We start from the raw sequence: 17,047 nt of genomic DNA on the forward strand, positions 1-17,047 counted from the left end.
AAAGGAGGTGAGAGGGCAAAGAATAGTAAGGAGTAGATGCTATTTTTAACAAGACTTGAGGATAAGTAATATATCACCGTTATATATAAGTGATATAACTGTAAGGACTGAACCCACCACCTGCTATTGAACTGCTCCTGTTTGGATGCATCTTCACTTCCTTTGCACTCTCTATCCATATGTTATATATTCTGTAATCCAACGTTGTAAATGGGCATGCTGTTACCCATGCTTTACCCTTGGAACTTCTTTTATGCAGAAAGATGTTGTTTTTACTAGCCTTGTGTCCGGTCTTGAAGCTGAGTAAGGTAATCTGAATGTCAATTTGATCTGGCACATCTCTTGCATGAACTAACATAGCACATGGTAAAGCAACTAATGTCCCTTGTATTTGTCCACGTAACTATAGGAAAACAGCTGATTAATCAGTCCCTTTTTACCACAGTCACAAAGCAGCAGTTCGGATGAGGTAAGTGGGGGTAGCTGGTTGTGCCAGCATCATTAAGGGAAGAGGCAGTTATCTTCTGAAGGAGAGCCAGAGAGCTTGAAAGGTATTAACAGTGCTTTGGCTCGGCCTGTGTGGTTTGACTAGGTGGGAAGCAAACCAGCGAGCTCATCCCCCACGAAGAGAGAACAAGATATGCAGCAAAACAGCCAGAGGATTGCTCAGCATTTCAGAGAAGGGGATGGAGGGGCAGGGTAATGGCCCAGTTAATTTTAAGAGGTCAGGGCTGGAAATCTTGATTGTATGTTACCACTCTTGTGGGTTTACCCTGTGGCTGGGGGCACGTGCTTCCACTTTTTGTCTCTTTGTCTTCACACCAATAAAATGTGAACAATGATACTTGTTTCTTTTGTAGGCATTTTCCAGTGCTTAGTTCATTAATGCCTTTGAAATACACAAAAGCTCTGGAAACATCACATACTTTTAATCCTGCTATTTGTATATTAGGAAGTCTGTTGTGTACCGTACAGATGGCAAGTTTAGACTGTAGTTAATTTCATAAATACAGCGGTATGAATGTTTCCAAGCAATACACAGAATGAAAGCTTTAAGCCAGATCTGTAGATTCCTAGGAACTGGGTCCTGAGAGCCTTCAAGTGCCTTCGCATGTGAATAGGTAGGCAGACAGGCTGGCAGGTGGATAATTGCAGGCACAAAGGAGAGACATCAAGGGAGCCTGTATGCTATGTATCATAGTATCTAATAATGTAGTTTTGCTTTAGTAACTGCAAATGGCCACTTTTAAATCCACGGGTTTGTGTCTGAAAGTGCAGGAGGGTTGATGAATAGGAGAAAAAGGAGGAGGATGAGGAGAACATGATAGAAACCGGGTGTCTGTTTGCACATTAGCCTTCAGTGCACTCATGCTCTGGAGGAATGAGTTGGACCAAGTCAAGGTGAAGTGCATCTCTCTGAATGTTTTTATACTGCTTGTGACATGAGGAATGCCAGATGAGGGTGCAGGGCCATGGGGCAGGAAGCGAGTGACGAGGTGTGCTCATGTGGACACTTGCTACAGGTTCCAAGATTGGTCTCTATTTTCATTTGTTTCTCCTTCATCCCACCATTTGCTTTTCTCCTCTTACGTGCCTGAAGCTCTGGCTGACCTTAGAGGGGCTGGAGGAAGGCAGTACCAATGACGGGCTGTTGAACCTGCATCCCTGGGGACAGCTCTGCTTGTGGGTTGGAGCCGCCCCTGAGGCAGGCAGACGCCCGTGGATTGTATCTTACTGTCATGGCAAGCCACATGAACAGGATGCATTCGTGTTGAGAAAGAGGCTTTTAGTTTTAATTATAGTAAACTTCCTTTGTCTACTATACCAGACTTAGTGCACTGAATGCTGTATTCCAGGCTGTTCTCAGTTGTACTATCTGCAATTCTTCATACACTTTCAGCTGCAAGTTTTTCAGAGTTTAATGACAGGTTCCTAACTGCTGCTCATCTCCTGCTGATACTGCACAAAACCTGCCAAAAGACTTCTTTTGTAGATAGAGTTGAATCTGGATTGCGTTCCAGACATTCTGTCAAGAAATTATACAGCACAGAAAGCAGGTTTTGTTTCCATGGCCATTGCTATACAGGCTTTTGTCTCCTTTTATCTGCATATGGTTTGTTTCTCTGAAAAAAAATTCAAATAATTCAAATGTCCATTTCAAATGAACATGCTTAACAGATGAGGATAGTTGCTTTATTTTACACATAAATCTTTGTGGTCCAGTGTGGCTAGGTGTTTCCTTTTGCTGTTGCTTAACATGAAGAATAGTCTGAAACAGGCTTATTTTTTTTCCATAAAATTTGGCACTAATTTTGTAATTATTTGTTTCTTTATAAATAAAGGTATTCATCTTGCAGAGTTGCTATTCAAGTCATATGCTTGAGCTAATTTAAATGGTAACGTTAATGTAAGTGGGATAATATCTCAACCTCACACTGCTCACTAATCTGCAGCAACCAACATTTTTATCTCTTCTTCTCTCCCCAGCACTGCAGTGATAACACTCACCATTGCCAATCAGATATGAATATAGTAGGTGCTTGGAAGAGAGGTTACACTGGAAAGAATGTTGTGGTGACTATCTTGGATGATGGCATTGAAAGAAACCATCCAGACCTGATGCAAAATTATGTGAGTATCTGCAGTTCAATTTGCTGCTTTATTATTAACTTGCAGTGAATTTGGTTAAATTCCCAGAAAGGTGGAGGGAGGAAGGGAGAAAGGAAAAAGTCCTATAAGAGGGTTTCCTCAAATGATAACATCAATGGGAGGACAAAAGATGAATTTTGGTAATTTGTATTCTTTTAGTTTAAAAGTATATTAAGTCTGAATGTCTTTACTATCTGAATGCACCTTGTAGCTTAGTGCTACACTTCTGAAGGATTGGAGTTAATAATCAGATGATTTTTTCTCTTTTCTGTAATTATTTTATCAGATATCTTACAACTCTCAAAACTTAGGAATGGAATACGCTGCTTTCCAGTTAACATGAGCAGCTGAATTCCGTTCTTGACCAATTCATTTAGCTAGCAAGACAGTAGCTCTTTCAAAGGCTGCAGTGTTAGGTGAATCCTACCATGTATTTATTTTTAAAGCTATTTATCTTACTGCTAGAAATAATACTAAAGGAAAAGGATATGACTCACTCAATTAAAAACAGGTGCAGAATAATTTTGGAGTCTTTATAGTAAATCCTTCTAAATTTCAGTGAGCACCCTCCCAGTTTTGCTGTAGGAGAAGATCTGGAGATCTGTGTGCTTTTCTTTTTTATTCTTTTTTTTTAAACTATGTCAGATATTTCATGTCAGTGTAGAAGATTTCTGTTTGGTTATGGTTCATCATACTTAATGATTACTTTAGTATACTTTAGAAGGCTTGCATAATGTTAGGAGAAGCTGCTTCTCCAGCAGGTGACTTCTTTTGTTAACTTCAGAGTTTAAAGCTGCCCACTCTGTCATGGCCATGCTTTGCTGGAATGATCTTTCCTGAGTTTCAGAAATAGGCATTACCTGAAAGCACTTGATCTTAGCAACCTTATTATTTCTCTCAAAAGAAGTATATGAATAGTACATTCACACAGAATAAGAAAAAGAAAATTTCGTTGGTTTAAGTATAGCTATTGAAGATGACTATTTCAAAGCAAGTAGGGTGGTTAAGGCACTGGCAAAGGCTGTGCAGAGAAGCTCTGGATGTCCTGTCCCTGGAGATTTTCAGGGCCAGGTTGGATGGGGCCCTGATCTGGTGTGTGGCAGACCTGCCTATGGCAGGGGGTTGGAACAAGATGATCTTTAAGGTTCCTTCCAACCCAACCCTTTTTTTCCATCTTGACAAAACCTTGAAGAGATAAACGTGACAATAACATCTTTAACAATCCATCAAGAGCTACAATCATGTCCATAGTTTAAATACATTTATTTTAAATTAGCAGTACTTATGTCTGTATCCTTCCTTACACTGCATGTAGAACTCACATCTGAAATACTTGGGGAGGAGTGCATAAACAAAAAATGACAGCCCTTTGCCCTATTTGTCAGTATATGGTTGATCCTAATGCATGTCACATCTTTCCCTTTAATCTCTAAAGTTGTTTAAACAAACCAAACATAACTTTACCCCTTCACTGAATGACCTGGATTGTATCATGTGTCACTTCATCCCAGTACTGTCTTTCCACTGAATTTAAAGCAGCTATTTATTCCCCTACCGTCTCCTCTCTCCTTTTCCTCTTGCCAAGAAGGAATTCCCCTAAAGCAGTACACATTGCTTGTTTGATGACAAATGCCTTCTATATGTCAGATTATTGCTGGTGTGACTGCAAACAGGAATATTTGAGGTGGATGTGGTAACTGGTTTTGAAAAAAGAAGAGATTAAAAAGAACTGCTTGCCATGTCAACACACTGCATGCTACCACACGGATTAATGGGAGCCATACAAACCAGCAGCTATTTACTCTATAAACTATTTTCAGCTGGAATAATCTTGGTAAAATTTGGAGCAAAAGTGTGCAGATATCGCAGCTATAATTGAAACAGTTACACTTCCAGACAAATGGAAATGCAATCTAAGTCATGTTTCAAGCTGTACTTTTTATAACAATATCCTTAAGAAACTTACATTGTTCCCTGAAACTGTGACTGAAATTTCAGTCATCATCTTGCAAAGAATCTTTATTGAATCTTGAAATGTTTAGCAAAATCTGAATTTTGAGAATGAACTCTCTTAAGTTCCAAAAGATTCTTAGAAGGAATATAATCTTTTTGCTTAATGAAACAACACTTTCTTCTCTACAATTAGAACTATGTGTTTTGAGAGCATTCATATTCTTCCCTTTTCCAAAAATAAAATAAAGCCTGTAAATGGTGTAATTATTAAATACATAATCTTTTCCTTTAAAAAAAAAAAGTGTGATCATCATAGAACCACAGGAATGTTAGTTAACCTAATTACTCTCTTGTAGAAACCTGCTGAAGAATTTATAGGCCACATGACTCAATGGCTAATTAATGAGAAACTGGTTTTCTTTCTCCCGTTGGCTACAGGATTCACAGGCCAGTTTTGATGTCAACGGAAATGATTTTGACCCTATGCCTCGATACGATGCCAGCAACGAGAACAAGTAAGGCACTATGACACTTATGACATTTCCAGTCTTGTTCATCAAAGAAAGAATACCAGTTCTGCTCCAAAAGCCTAGGAAACTTGAATCCTAATAAAGCAGCATGATTCGCATTTAAATATTTGTGAATATGTATTTATGTTTCTTCCTTGCACACTGCATGACAGTTGCTTTTCAAATGCATTTGGAGCAATCCAAAAACACATAAACAATAGTTTGAGAATTCTGAGTGTGTGAAATGAACAATTTTCAATCCTTTTGGGATGCAAAATATAAGGAATGACTCTTACCATTCTTAAATTCCATCTCAGTGAGTTACTGACAGGTTGTTATGTGTGATAAATGTCTTGGCTTCTGACTTCCTTGAACTTCAGAGACTTTCTGTTTTGAAGGAATATGTAAGTTAGTAAGATTTTACTTTCTATTATAACCAGTCTTTTAACCTCATGGAGATTTTACATGTAGAAGTTTGCTAGAAACTATATAACGCACTAATAGTACTTCTGGTTAGCTGTAATATCAGTGTTATATGACTGGCTGAATATATCTGCATGAGTGATGCATTTCCCCCTCAGAACATAGCTTCCTGGTATTTGTCATTCTAACTCTGCTCTTTAGATTGTGAAGGCTGGAAGGGAAGTTGTCAGGGACACTTCATCTCAGGTAGCAGGCAGGTTTTTTTAATTGTGTATCTGGCAGAAAAAAATGCCTTTATGTGGAATCACATGTATTAGAGGAATCCTGCTAGCTTTCAACATGCTGCCTGAGCGTATTGTTTTCTTGAGATTTGGGGGTTTCTTTGTTGTGGAAAGCAGTTAATGCTGCTTGCTTACAGAAAACAGAATGCAAAAGGTGAAACTAAGTCCTCTACACAAATCAAATCCTTTTGAATTTGTGTGGGGTTTTTTTCAGTGTTTTTTTTTTTTTTTTTTTTTTTTCCTTTTTTTCCCTCTGCAATTCCACAAACTTTCTCCAGAAGAATGTAGCACGTGTTAGGTAACTCACTGAGAGTCAACTGCACACTTAGCATTAACTTGACTGAAGGAACCAATTAGAGCAAACGTGGATCACAGTTTGATGGGAGAATGCCCCTCTTCTCAATGTAGAAGGGAAAATACATAAACATGCTGAAGAACAGGACCCTAGTGTTTGTAGTTACCTGTTACGTACAGACGGACTAATCTTAGAGTGAATCTCAAGGAGCTACTGTAGCTACTATTCATCCTTATTAAGATGAAATAACCACAAAAGCTTCATGTGATTACTGATGAATATTTGTTTGCTCAGTCAGCATGATCCTTTCTGGTTGGCTGAGATGTGAAATACGTAAGAATTTAGCTCTTAAAAAAAGCATGTAAATAAATATTCATACATTCATGACTAGAAATCCTGTTTAACATAAAAAAGTATTATGTTGGTGTTAATTTGAATCATAATAATAGTTCGTTTATTGGCATACGTTCTCACTCAGTTATTCTTATTTGATTCTGTTTGCTTATTGCCAAATATTTTTGTATAGGAACAAGTACACACAAGAACTATTTCTTCCCCTTTTGCCCATTAGGCATGTCTTTCTCATCCTATTTTCACACAGAATCTCAGTTTACTGAATCATATCTGTCTCTTTTTCACTAGAAATCTCCTGGAGCAAGAGTACCATGAGAGTATAAATAGATAAATTCAATAACACCCTTTGCTTTGAAATGTGTAAACATGCTGCACGTGCAGGCTAGTTTAAGTTTATACAAGGGAGAAAACACTGATGCAGAACAAATGGTGGAAAGACCCAGTGGCTGTATTGACTCACTTACTGACAAGCCAAGAATTTCAGAACCAGATGCTTGTATTGAAAATGCTAATACTACACTGAAGTTTTTAGGAGATATCCTCATATCCTCAAGACAAACATTCATTGAAACAGAGGAATGAATAAAAAAGGTCTATCAAATCCTAATCTTTCCACATTCTTTTGGTTTGGGTTTCTTTTCTTTTTTTCCTTTTTCCTTTTTTTTTTTTTTTTTTTTTTTTTTTAACAACTGGAGAATTTTGTGTGCTGTCATCAGTGCCAAAAGGTTAGAATCAGCAAATGTGCTATAAATTTTTGGTGGCTAATAAAAGAAATCTTTGTTTTGGCATATGATAAATCTTAGAACTGCAATCTAGATTTCTGAAAGTGTTAGTCACTTTCAAATGGAATAGTAACATACCACCATAAATTGTTTTCAGCCCGGAGCCTGTAGGCATTGCCAGTCAGTGTGCTACAACAGCTAATTTCTATGGCTAACTACTTAAGATGAACCCCAGCTTTGAACTAGATGCCTACATATTATACCCATACTGAGCATTAGAAGTAAAAATTTCACTTCTTACCCCATGTTCTCTCAGTACTCCTCCCTTTCTCAAGCCATTGTGCAACTTACCAGGGTAAAGAACTAATCAAGCTGCAAACAGTGCTACCTGAATAGCAACAACTCATTTCATTTTCAGCCAATTACTTTATTCAGCTCATTCCGAGGTCAGAGGAGAGCTAGACAGACAAGTGGGGGGAATGAAGGATGGCCTGCGTCTCTCACTGGAATGACCAGTTTCACTGAGATAAGGTGACAGTGCCCCAGGTACCCATGACTACCATCTCTGAAACTGAGAATGATGTTGTCAGCAGTAATCTCCAAGGAATCTTGAGAAAAGATGTGACAGTCAGCCTTCCTCACAGCTGAGCTTCCAGTTTACATCATATCCTATGTCCTGCTGCCCTCATTCCCTACAAACACACTCTGGAGACTCACCCTGTACATGGTGATGCTCCTGTCCTTGGAGCTGGGACATGGTGAGGGTACACTCAGAGGCCTCCCAGTTTAGGTGCACTGTCAGAAATTCAAGTCTGTTCAGTGCTGTGAGGAGCCACATAATGTCCAGCTGTGAGTCACAGTCGAATCTTTCCCTTCAGCCAGGTACCAAAGCTATCACTTTCTTACAAAGCATGTCCAGAGAAGGACACTGCTTTCTATTTTGTTGCTAGTTAGAATATTTTGTGGGAAATAACACTGGACAGATTCATTTCTTTCCAAAGGCAGGGACATTTGAGTTTTCCAGCCTTACATTCCAGATGAAAACACTTGGTGCCTACCCCTTAGGTTCTGACGTGAGATGTGGTGGAAGGGCAGACACCGCACTGTACTGAGCTCCATCAGTATTCTTAGGAGGTACAGGTGTCAGTGTAGACTCAGCTTTTGCACAAAGAAGCGATGTAGAGCATGGTTTCAGTGTAAGATTACTTGGCTGCCTAACCTCTGCTTAGATGCTCAGTATTTCTGATTAGCAGATACACTTAGCCTGGAAAGCAGTACCTAAGTACCTTCAATTCCTTCCCTAATTCTCTCTGGACTCAACAAGAATTAAATGTTGATATAGGAACTGAAAAGCCCAGCTAGGACTCTGTATTTTTAGATATCTAAAATATCTTTAGCTATTAGGACAGGAATTCTGATTATCCAGTGCATGTGGTCATTTGACAGTACACACCTCAAGTTCTGCCTGGAAGGTGAGGTAACCACAACCAGGGATCATTCTGAAAGCCATGTTTTGCAAAGATTTAGCAATGTGCAAGATCAATTCAGTTGATTCTCATGTCCTGCTATAGAAACTGGATGACATTATGTAATGGCCGGTTGTGTCATGCAGTAAAGGTGGGGATGTACAAATGGACTAGTTTCATGACACGATGTAGTTTACTGTTTCATGTTGTAACAACACTAAAGGATGAAATGATAAGGAGTAAAAAAGAAGTGCTGTAAGAAAAAACAGGTGTCTTTGGACAGCTTTGGATGCAGCTGTAAAATATCAAGATCTGTTTGCTAGCTTTTCACTTTTAATTAGTGGTGAACACTTTCTGTTGCTGAGGCTTATTAGTAGTGGAAATAGTATAAGTAAAAAACTGAGGCCTTGTGAAGAGACTGTTGATAAACAGAATAGTGCTTTCCAGACTGCTTTTCTTTAAGTTTTAAGTTAAATCTTTCTATTAGCTAAGGAGAATAGGAGACTAGAAAGAAACATTAGATTAGTCTCTCAAGGCTTGTAGTCAAAATCAGGGTGGGTCGATAGTTTCTTTAACTACTATGGTATGTAGGAGTCCTGCCAGAGGTTTACTTTGGTTTCTACAAATTGGCAGCAAATCACAAAGCTCGTAAATAGTACAGGCCTATACTAGAACTTCCTTTTGCTCAGAGGCTAGAGACAGCAGTCAGCTGTGGATGAAGTTGTTACTGCTATGCAAAGCATCTTGTTTTAATTTACTGCTAAGAATTGCTGCTTAATTCTTTTTCTGTTATTCTATAATTACCTGTAAACAACAGTGCATTGCTAACCACAGGTCCTTGAACAGAAAGCAGATGGACTCACTTAAATTTACTCTGCTCATTGTATAGCTACAGAAATTAAATGTATGTGTGTGTGTGTGTGTGTGTGTGTTAATGTGTTTTGTTATTTTGGCCATCTCATGTTTTCCACGAGAAATTTCTCATGATGGTATTTCAGAGCTTAGATCTGATTCTGCAGGCAGGTATTTTTTAAAACAGGACCTTTAAAAAAACTCTTATAAATAATACCAGTTGATTTTTATGCTGTTTTTATTAAACTTGGGTAAGAAAAATTAAAAGTAAGTCATCATTCCTGTTTTGTATATACTAGCTGACTCTTTTGAATGCCTCTTCAACATTTTTGAGTAATGCATCCCTTTACATAAACAACTTGTTTAAAAAACCTTCTCTGTTATCTTTTAATGAGACTTCTGGGAGACAATAATTTTTGCTTTTTAAAAGCCATAAGAAATGCCACTACTCCTTGATTTCTTCATCTCCAAACTTTGCAGGATCTGGACAGCCTTATGTCTTATCACACAATAACAAAAAAGTTTCTGAGTTAATGAGTTTCAGTCCTGCTTGATTCAGCATATTGGCATTATTTTTCAGTGGCAGATGAATACATCCATTCCAATTCATTGTTACTTTCTTTTGACAGTCACATCAATGGATGTAGTTGCACAATAAAATGCCACAGGCTTAATTTTTTTCCAACAGTGGCAAGCTGCTAGTTTGTACCAGCTGCTTATGTCGGAGTCCTCTAGAATGTCCTAAGCCATTTAATCAGAATGGACATCAAATATTAGACAGGGAGATCACCTTCTGTTGCCTCCTCGATGGTCAGTAAACTAGAAGTAAAAAGCTTCATGGACTGCTGTGACACTATTCAGAACAGGTGTCTGAGGAACTGAGCACAGTCAAACACAGGAAGCATGAAGTCTGTCACTGCTTACTAGAATGAACATTTAAAAAAGGTTCCATTATAGCATTGCAATAGAAGGAGTTGCTGACAAGTGGAGATGTCTGTCTGTGTAGTTTATATGTTTCACAGAATCATAGAATTGATCAGATTGCTCAGAGCCCTGTTCAGCCTGACCTTGAATGTGTCTGGGGATGGGGCATCCACCAAATCTCTGGACAACCTGTTCCAGTGCCTCTTCACCCGTACTGTAAAACACTTCTTCCTTATATCCAGTCTGAATTTATATCCCCTCTTTGGGTTTGAAACCATTTCCCTACATCCAATCACAACTGACCTTGTGAAAAAGTCTGTCTCCTTCTTTCTTATAGCCCACTATTAGGTACTGAAAGGCCATTATCAGATCTCTCTGAAGCCTTGCCTTATCCAGACTGAACAGCCCCGTATGTCTCAGCCTGTCATCACGGCAGAGAAGTTCCATCCCTCAGATCATTTTTGTGGCCCTGCTTTGGATGCACTCCAGCAGGTCTGTGTCTCTTCTGCACTGAGGACTCTACATCTGGACACAGTACTCCTGGTGAGTCCTCAGCAGCACAGAGTGGAGGGGCAGGACCAGATTCCTACACCTGCTGGACACTTTTGATGCAGCCCAGTATACAGTTGGCTTTCTGGACTACACGTGCACATTCCTGGCTTGATTACCGGTATGCAGCTGTTGCTATTGTTTTGCCATTGGCTGTGTCATATGTTGAAGACAAAACTTAGGGGAAGATAAGCCGTACTGAGAAGCACTGCTGCACCATCTAGTGCTGTATCATTTGTGTGAAAAAAACAAGGTTGCTGTCAGATAGCTACTCACACACACACACACAAAAAAAAAAAAAGGAGTTCAGTGAAGTTTTAAACTAGTCAGTTCTTTTCTACTGTGCCTGCTCAAGACTTTCCAGCAGCACTGAGCTGCAGATCACAAAGTTCACATCTACAGGGAAGGCCTTGGTAAGCTGATGCTTAAGCTGTGGAGATGCCGTGGAGATAACTTGGAGCAAGGTATCAACTTTTAAGACGGAGTATTTTTCAGAGGGCATCTGTATTCCTGATGTCTGTTCTTGATTTTCTCCAGCATCTAGAGGCTGAAAAGCTGAAGGATTCAGCAATGGTGTAATCTTGCAGTGTCTTCTATCCAATGCCAGCAAATTATCTCTTAAAACAGATAAATATTCCCTAATAAGGAGGTGATTTAGAGTAGAGAATTAACTTACTGAAATATGTAGTTCAGACAAATAGATTGTGTGCTTACAGTGAGTGTGTTTGGGAACAAGAATCATTGAGCCCAACTCCTGTCTCCACACAGGGCCATCCAAAATTCAAGTTATATGTCTGAGAGCATTGTCCAAAGGCTTCTAGAGCTCCAGAAGGTTTGGTGTCATGATCAATCGGATTCCAGGGCCCATCTATGCTCTTGGTGAAGAACCTTTTCTTAAGCCCCGTCCTGACCCTCCACTGATTCAGCTGCATGCTGTTTCTTCAGGTCCTGTTGTCATCAAGAGAGAGAAAAAGTCAGTGCCTGCCCCTCTGTATACAGGATTTTAGTAAGGGTTACCAAAAAACTGTAGATTTTAGGTTCTATTATTTAAGGATTGGTGAAGTATGCACTTCTGAAAACCAAATCTAAACTATCACTGTCCACCCTTTTGGCTTCCCTGGGCCACATGAATGAAGATGAATCGACCTAGGCTGATGTTTTGGTTAATGCTGAGTTATGAGCACATGCCTGGGGCCGAGGCAGGCCACTGGGTGGGAAAGAGCCACCACCATGACGGTGTGGGGCAGGGGTGGGGGTAATTACTAGCTGTCTAGGACCACAATATTGCAATCCTGCTTTATCATATTTTGGTTCTATTCTAAATTTAAACTTGCTGTCTTTATGACCAATATCTTATTGTACTGCAGTTTTAGCAGATACGAATAATGAAGTAGGGTTCAAGATGTGTCAGCTTATAGTGATATTTGACATATTTTACAGGGAGCACTGGTTGTGATTCATCAGCTAGTTTCAAAGTCAGTTATGATGTAATCACTCAACCAAGTGCTTAGGGGCATGATGCAGTCTGGAGATCATGAGATATTAGATAAGTGTTGCTAATGGTCCCAGTATAGTAACTGTGAGAATTAGAAAGGTAAATGTTGTCTTAAAGCTCAGCTTGCAGAATTGTGCTTTGCTGAAGTAGCCTTACTCTACAGATTAGTTTGGAGACTATTTTTCTTCCTTCCCATTTTAACCGTTAGAGTCCCTGTACACTGTTATTCAGTGAACATGCCTGTCCTTTACATGGCCACGGCTCAGAGGTAATCCTCATGCATCTGTTGTTTAACTCAGACAAGAACTGAGAGACCAGATGTATGTCTGTAACCTTTCTGGAGGGGAACAATTGCATTCCTTGAAACAAAAATATTTTAAGAACACGGGACAAGAATCACCACCACTTAGTGCACTTAATTATGTTTTCATTTTAATCTATAACAGGCATTAAACCTAAGGAAAGAGGTAACATCCACATTAAATCAGGACAGAAAGCAAGCAAAGTGTTGACATTCTTGTGCTTTTCTGCTCCAATATAAAATGTGTTCATCAAGGATTCCGAGAAGTGGTAAGGTAGATGCCGCAATCACTAGTAGCTGAGAACTTTTAGTTGTGATAGACAGGAAGCAGCCCTTATTAGGCTGATCCATGTACACACAGTACCTTCATTGCTGGTCTCTATGGTTGGTCACCTGGAAGAACGTTTCATTCTAAATGGATAATGAAAAAATCATTAGACTACAGCATCGATTCAGTAGCCTTTTTATCCAGGTTTCAACTTAAAAAGTAGAAATTACCCTAATATATATTTGTCAAACTGCCAAAAATTGCCTTTTTTAGTAAAGTTGTCTAATCTACTCATTATCACACTGCATTACATAATCGCTTGTGGAGTGCTCAAGTGATTTGAGTTAGAATTTTCTGAGAGCCAAGGGAAAGACATTACTTGGACTAATTCATTGAAACTGAATCAAACAGAGTGAAAAACAAATTTCACTTGGAATTCCTGTTGCTCACAGGCGAAAACTGTGATCCTTTCTCATTACCTTGGTATAAGTTGTTGAGTGATTTTTTCACTGTGTAACTGGTGCTTGATGAGCAGTGCTTTTCCTTTTCCAAATTTACAAGGCTCTCAAAATCTCAAATGTACAACCACAACACTACAGGAAAGACTTTTTCCTGTTTCTAATTATTGAAGTACCAGACAATGAGCTCACAAGTAGAATGACATTCTGAAACATTATGCAATTGCTCCTAGTTCTTTTATGTAAATAATTGATAACAATGAGTCAGATCTTCCCTTTCTTTTCAAAATCAACAATAGAAGAGATATAAGCTTGTGTAGTTATTTTATTTTTGACGTTCACTCTTCTGAAGTTAGAAATGGAAGTGGTTTGCTTTGGTCATTTGGTTGTGTATTTTTTAAAATTATTATTATTTTATTATTATTTTTATTTTCAGAATGTCTTTTTCCTGGAGTTGATATTTCCTCTAAGTATGAACCTTTATTTTGAGGTTTTGAACTTAGGAGGAGAGAATCTACTACTTCTGTATAGAAGTTTTGATTTGCTACAATGGTAAATTAGTTTCAGGTTCCACACAATTATACATATAGGTCTACAGAGCAGAATTTGAGAGCAAAACCACATTTCTCCGTGTTATTCCTTCTTCACATTGTAGGTATTAGAGAAAGTAGATGAGTTAATCTGTGTTTTGTTTGTGGTAATTGGTTTTGCCAGCTGAGTTCACAGTAGTCAACTCAGACAGATGCAGTGCAAAATGTGGTTCATTGAGACTTCTCAGCCAGCATGTACAAACACAAAGTATAGGATTGATTCCCCCTTTAATACTTGTGGCAATAAAGGCAAACCTCTAATTACAAGTTTGATAAAGCAATTGCAAATCCAGTGTCAAAAGCCTTTTAGCAGGCGAGTCCTGCAAAGTTATGCTGTAAGCAAATGTTCTAATGGATTTAATAGATGTTTTTCTAAGACATTTTCAGGATAAAACTCTCAGATATGGCTTTTTTTTTTCTTTTCCCCCAGTGAAAAAATATGCGTCTGTGTAGATTTATTGCTGTAGGCGGGTTTTTTATTTCAAGCTTTGTTTTAAATTAGTGTGATTTTGTAATTTATTTTAAAGATACACAGTTGAATTACTTCATTTGACACTTAAAGCTAAATGAGATATCTCTCTTGAAGGCAAGTTACTGTTTTTTTCCTGAAGTAAAGCAATCAAGGTAGAGAATTTCAGATGAAGTGAAGAAATGAGTATCCATCATAAATGTAGATTGTGCTGCTGTGTTACATACTACAGAAGTTTAACCTGCTTTGAAAATGAATTGTTTTGCTATAGAGTCCTAAAAAAAAATCATCAAATTCCTGATTTTAGCAAACTGATATAGAGGCTGTGACCTATTTATTTCTCAAATGTGGGACAGCTAGTCTGATGGATGAGGCCAAAGAGCACCCAACAGTAGATAATAAGAAGGCATATCTTACTTCTCCTTACAGCACAGACTTATTTCCCTTCATTAGTCTTCTTAACACTCCATAAACATCAAATGAACTGCTGCTAATTTGTTTCCTACCTTAGTGAGTGTGTGAGAATTAGCCATTTTACACTAACTCCTGTTCACCAGAGAGCGTGAGGAAACTTTGCTCATGCTCAATCAGTAATATGTCTCCTTAAAAAAGCAAACAAAAACTAACAAAAGAAGAAAAAAAAGAACACACAAAAAACCTCACGCTGAGTAGGATTTGAACTTATTTCAAAAATTACCTCACTGAACTTTGAAATGGAGATAGCCCTGAAGAGAAACGGGTTGCCCTTTTAGTGCACAACATAAAATCGAAGAATCTCAAAATCCTAGAATGGCTTGGGTTGGAAGTGACCTCAAGATCACCTAGTTCCAACCCCTCTGCCATAGGTGGGGTTGACAGTGACTAAATCAGGCACTAGATCAGATTGCCCAGGGACCTGTTCAACCTAGCCTTCAATGACTCCAGCGATGGGGCATCTGCAGCTTCTCTGGGCAACCAGTTCCAGCACCTCACCACTCTCAGTGAAAAATTTTCCCCTGATGTCTAATTTAAACCTCCCCATTTCCCCTTGCCCTATCACTCTCTATCCATGTAAAAAGTTTACTTCTCTCTTATTTATAAGCTTCTTTTAATTACTGTGAAGCTACAGACAGATCTAATCAGAGCCTTCTCTTCTCCAGAACAAGCCTAGCTCCTTCAGCTTGTCTTTGTAGGAGATGTTCCATCTCTCTGATAATCTTTGTGGGCCTTCTCTGGATCCATGAAGAAAGCTCCACATCTGTCTTGTGCTGAGAGCCCCAGGCCTGGACTCGGCACTCCAGATGGGGCCTCAAGAAGGCAAAGGAGATGGGAGCAGTCACCTCCCTCACTCCACTGGGCAGGACAGTGTTAGCCTTCTGGGGTGCAAGTGCACACTGCTAACTCATTTAAAATTTTTCATCAACCACAATCCCAAGTCCTTCTTGGACGGGCTGCTATCAAGGAGTTCTTTTTCCCCCAGTCTGTACATATGTCTGGGATTGCCCTGACCCAAGTGCAGCACCTTGCACTTGGCCTTGATGAACCTCATTAGGTACACATGGGCCCACCCTTTGAGCTTGTTCAGATCCCTTTCAGTGGCATCCCTTCACTCCATCTTATCAACTGCACCACTCAGCTTGCTGTCATCCACAGACTCACTGAGGGTGCAGTCAATCCCCTTGCCTATGTCACTGATGAAGATGTTAAAGAATACTGGACCTTTGGGGGGCACCACACGTCACTGGCCTCCACCTGGACATAAAGCCATTGACTGCAGCCCTCTTGCTGTGACCTTCCATCCAATTCTTTACCCACTGAATAGTCCACCTTTTACATCCATATTTCTCCAATTTAGAGGTAAGAATGACATTGAACACTTCCAGGGATGGGGCATCCACAGTTTCTCTGGGCAACCTCGGTCAGTGCCTCACCACTCTCTAACTAAATAATTTCCCCAAATCATCTAACTTAAATCTCCCTTCTCTTAGTTTAAAGCCACTCTCCCTTGTCCTATCACTACTAGGCCACAAAAAAATGTTGGTCTCTCTCTTAAGTTCCCCTCAAGTACTGGAAGGCCACAATGGTTTCATACGTGAACAGATCACTCAATCCCACTGTCTATGTCATTGATAAAGATGTCGAAGAGCACCAGTCCCATGACTAACCCCTATGGGACACAACTCATCACTGGCCTCTGCCTGGACGTAATGCCATTGATCACAACCTTCTGGCTGTGGCCTTCCACCCAATGTATCCATTGAATAGTCCACCTTTTACATCCATACTTCTCCAATTTAGAGGTAAGGATGTGGTGCAGGATCATGCCAAAGGCCTCACACAAGTGCAGGTAGGCTACATCAGTTGCACTTTGTCCAGCAGTGCCATCACTCCATCATAGAAGGCCACCACCAGACTGGTCAGGCACAATCTGCCTTTGGTGAAGTTGTTCTGGCTGCCTCAGATCACCTCCTTATCTCACATGTGCCTTAGCGTGTCTTCTAGGGCAGTCT

General features: G+C 39.4%; 1 protein-coding gene across 4 annotated transcripts in view; it reads left to right on the forward strand.

Annotated features, from left to right (window-relative positions):
- The window catches only part of PCSK5 (proprotein convertase subtilisin/kexin type 5), a 262,061-nt gene that overhangs the window by 70,855 nt on the left and 174,159 nt on the right, over positions 1-17,047 (forward strand). For all 4 annotated transcript variants that reach the window (XM_015280354.4, XM_424841.8, XM_040655981.2 and 1 more), the window contains exons 4-5: positions 2,488-2,631; positions 5,041-5,117. In XM_015280354.4, coding sequence (XP_015135840.2) covers positions 2,488-2,631; positions 5,041-5,117 — 221 coding nt within the window. The remainder of the gene's footprint in view (positions 1-2,487; positions 2,632-5,040; positions 5,118-17,047) is intronic.

This window comes from Gallus gallus, chromosome Z (assembly GCF_016699485.2).
Source record: "Gallus gallus isolate bGalGal1 chromosome Z, bGalGal1.mat.broiler.GRCg7b, whole genome shotgun sequence".
Lineage (NCBI taxonomy): Eukaryota > Metazoa > Chordata > Aves > Galliformes > Phasianidae > Gallus > Gallus gallus.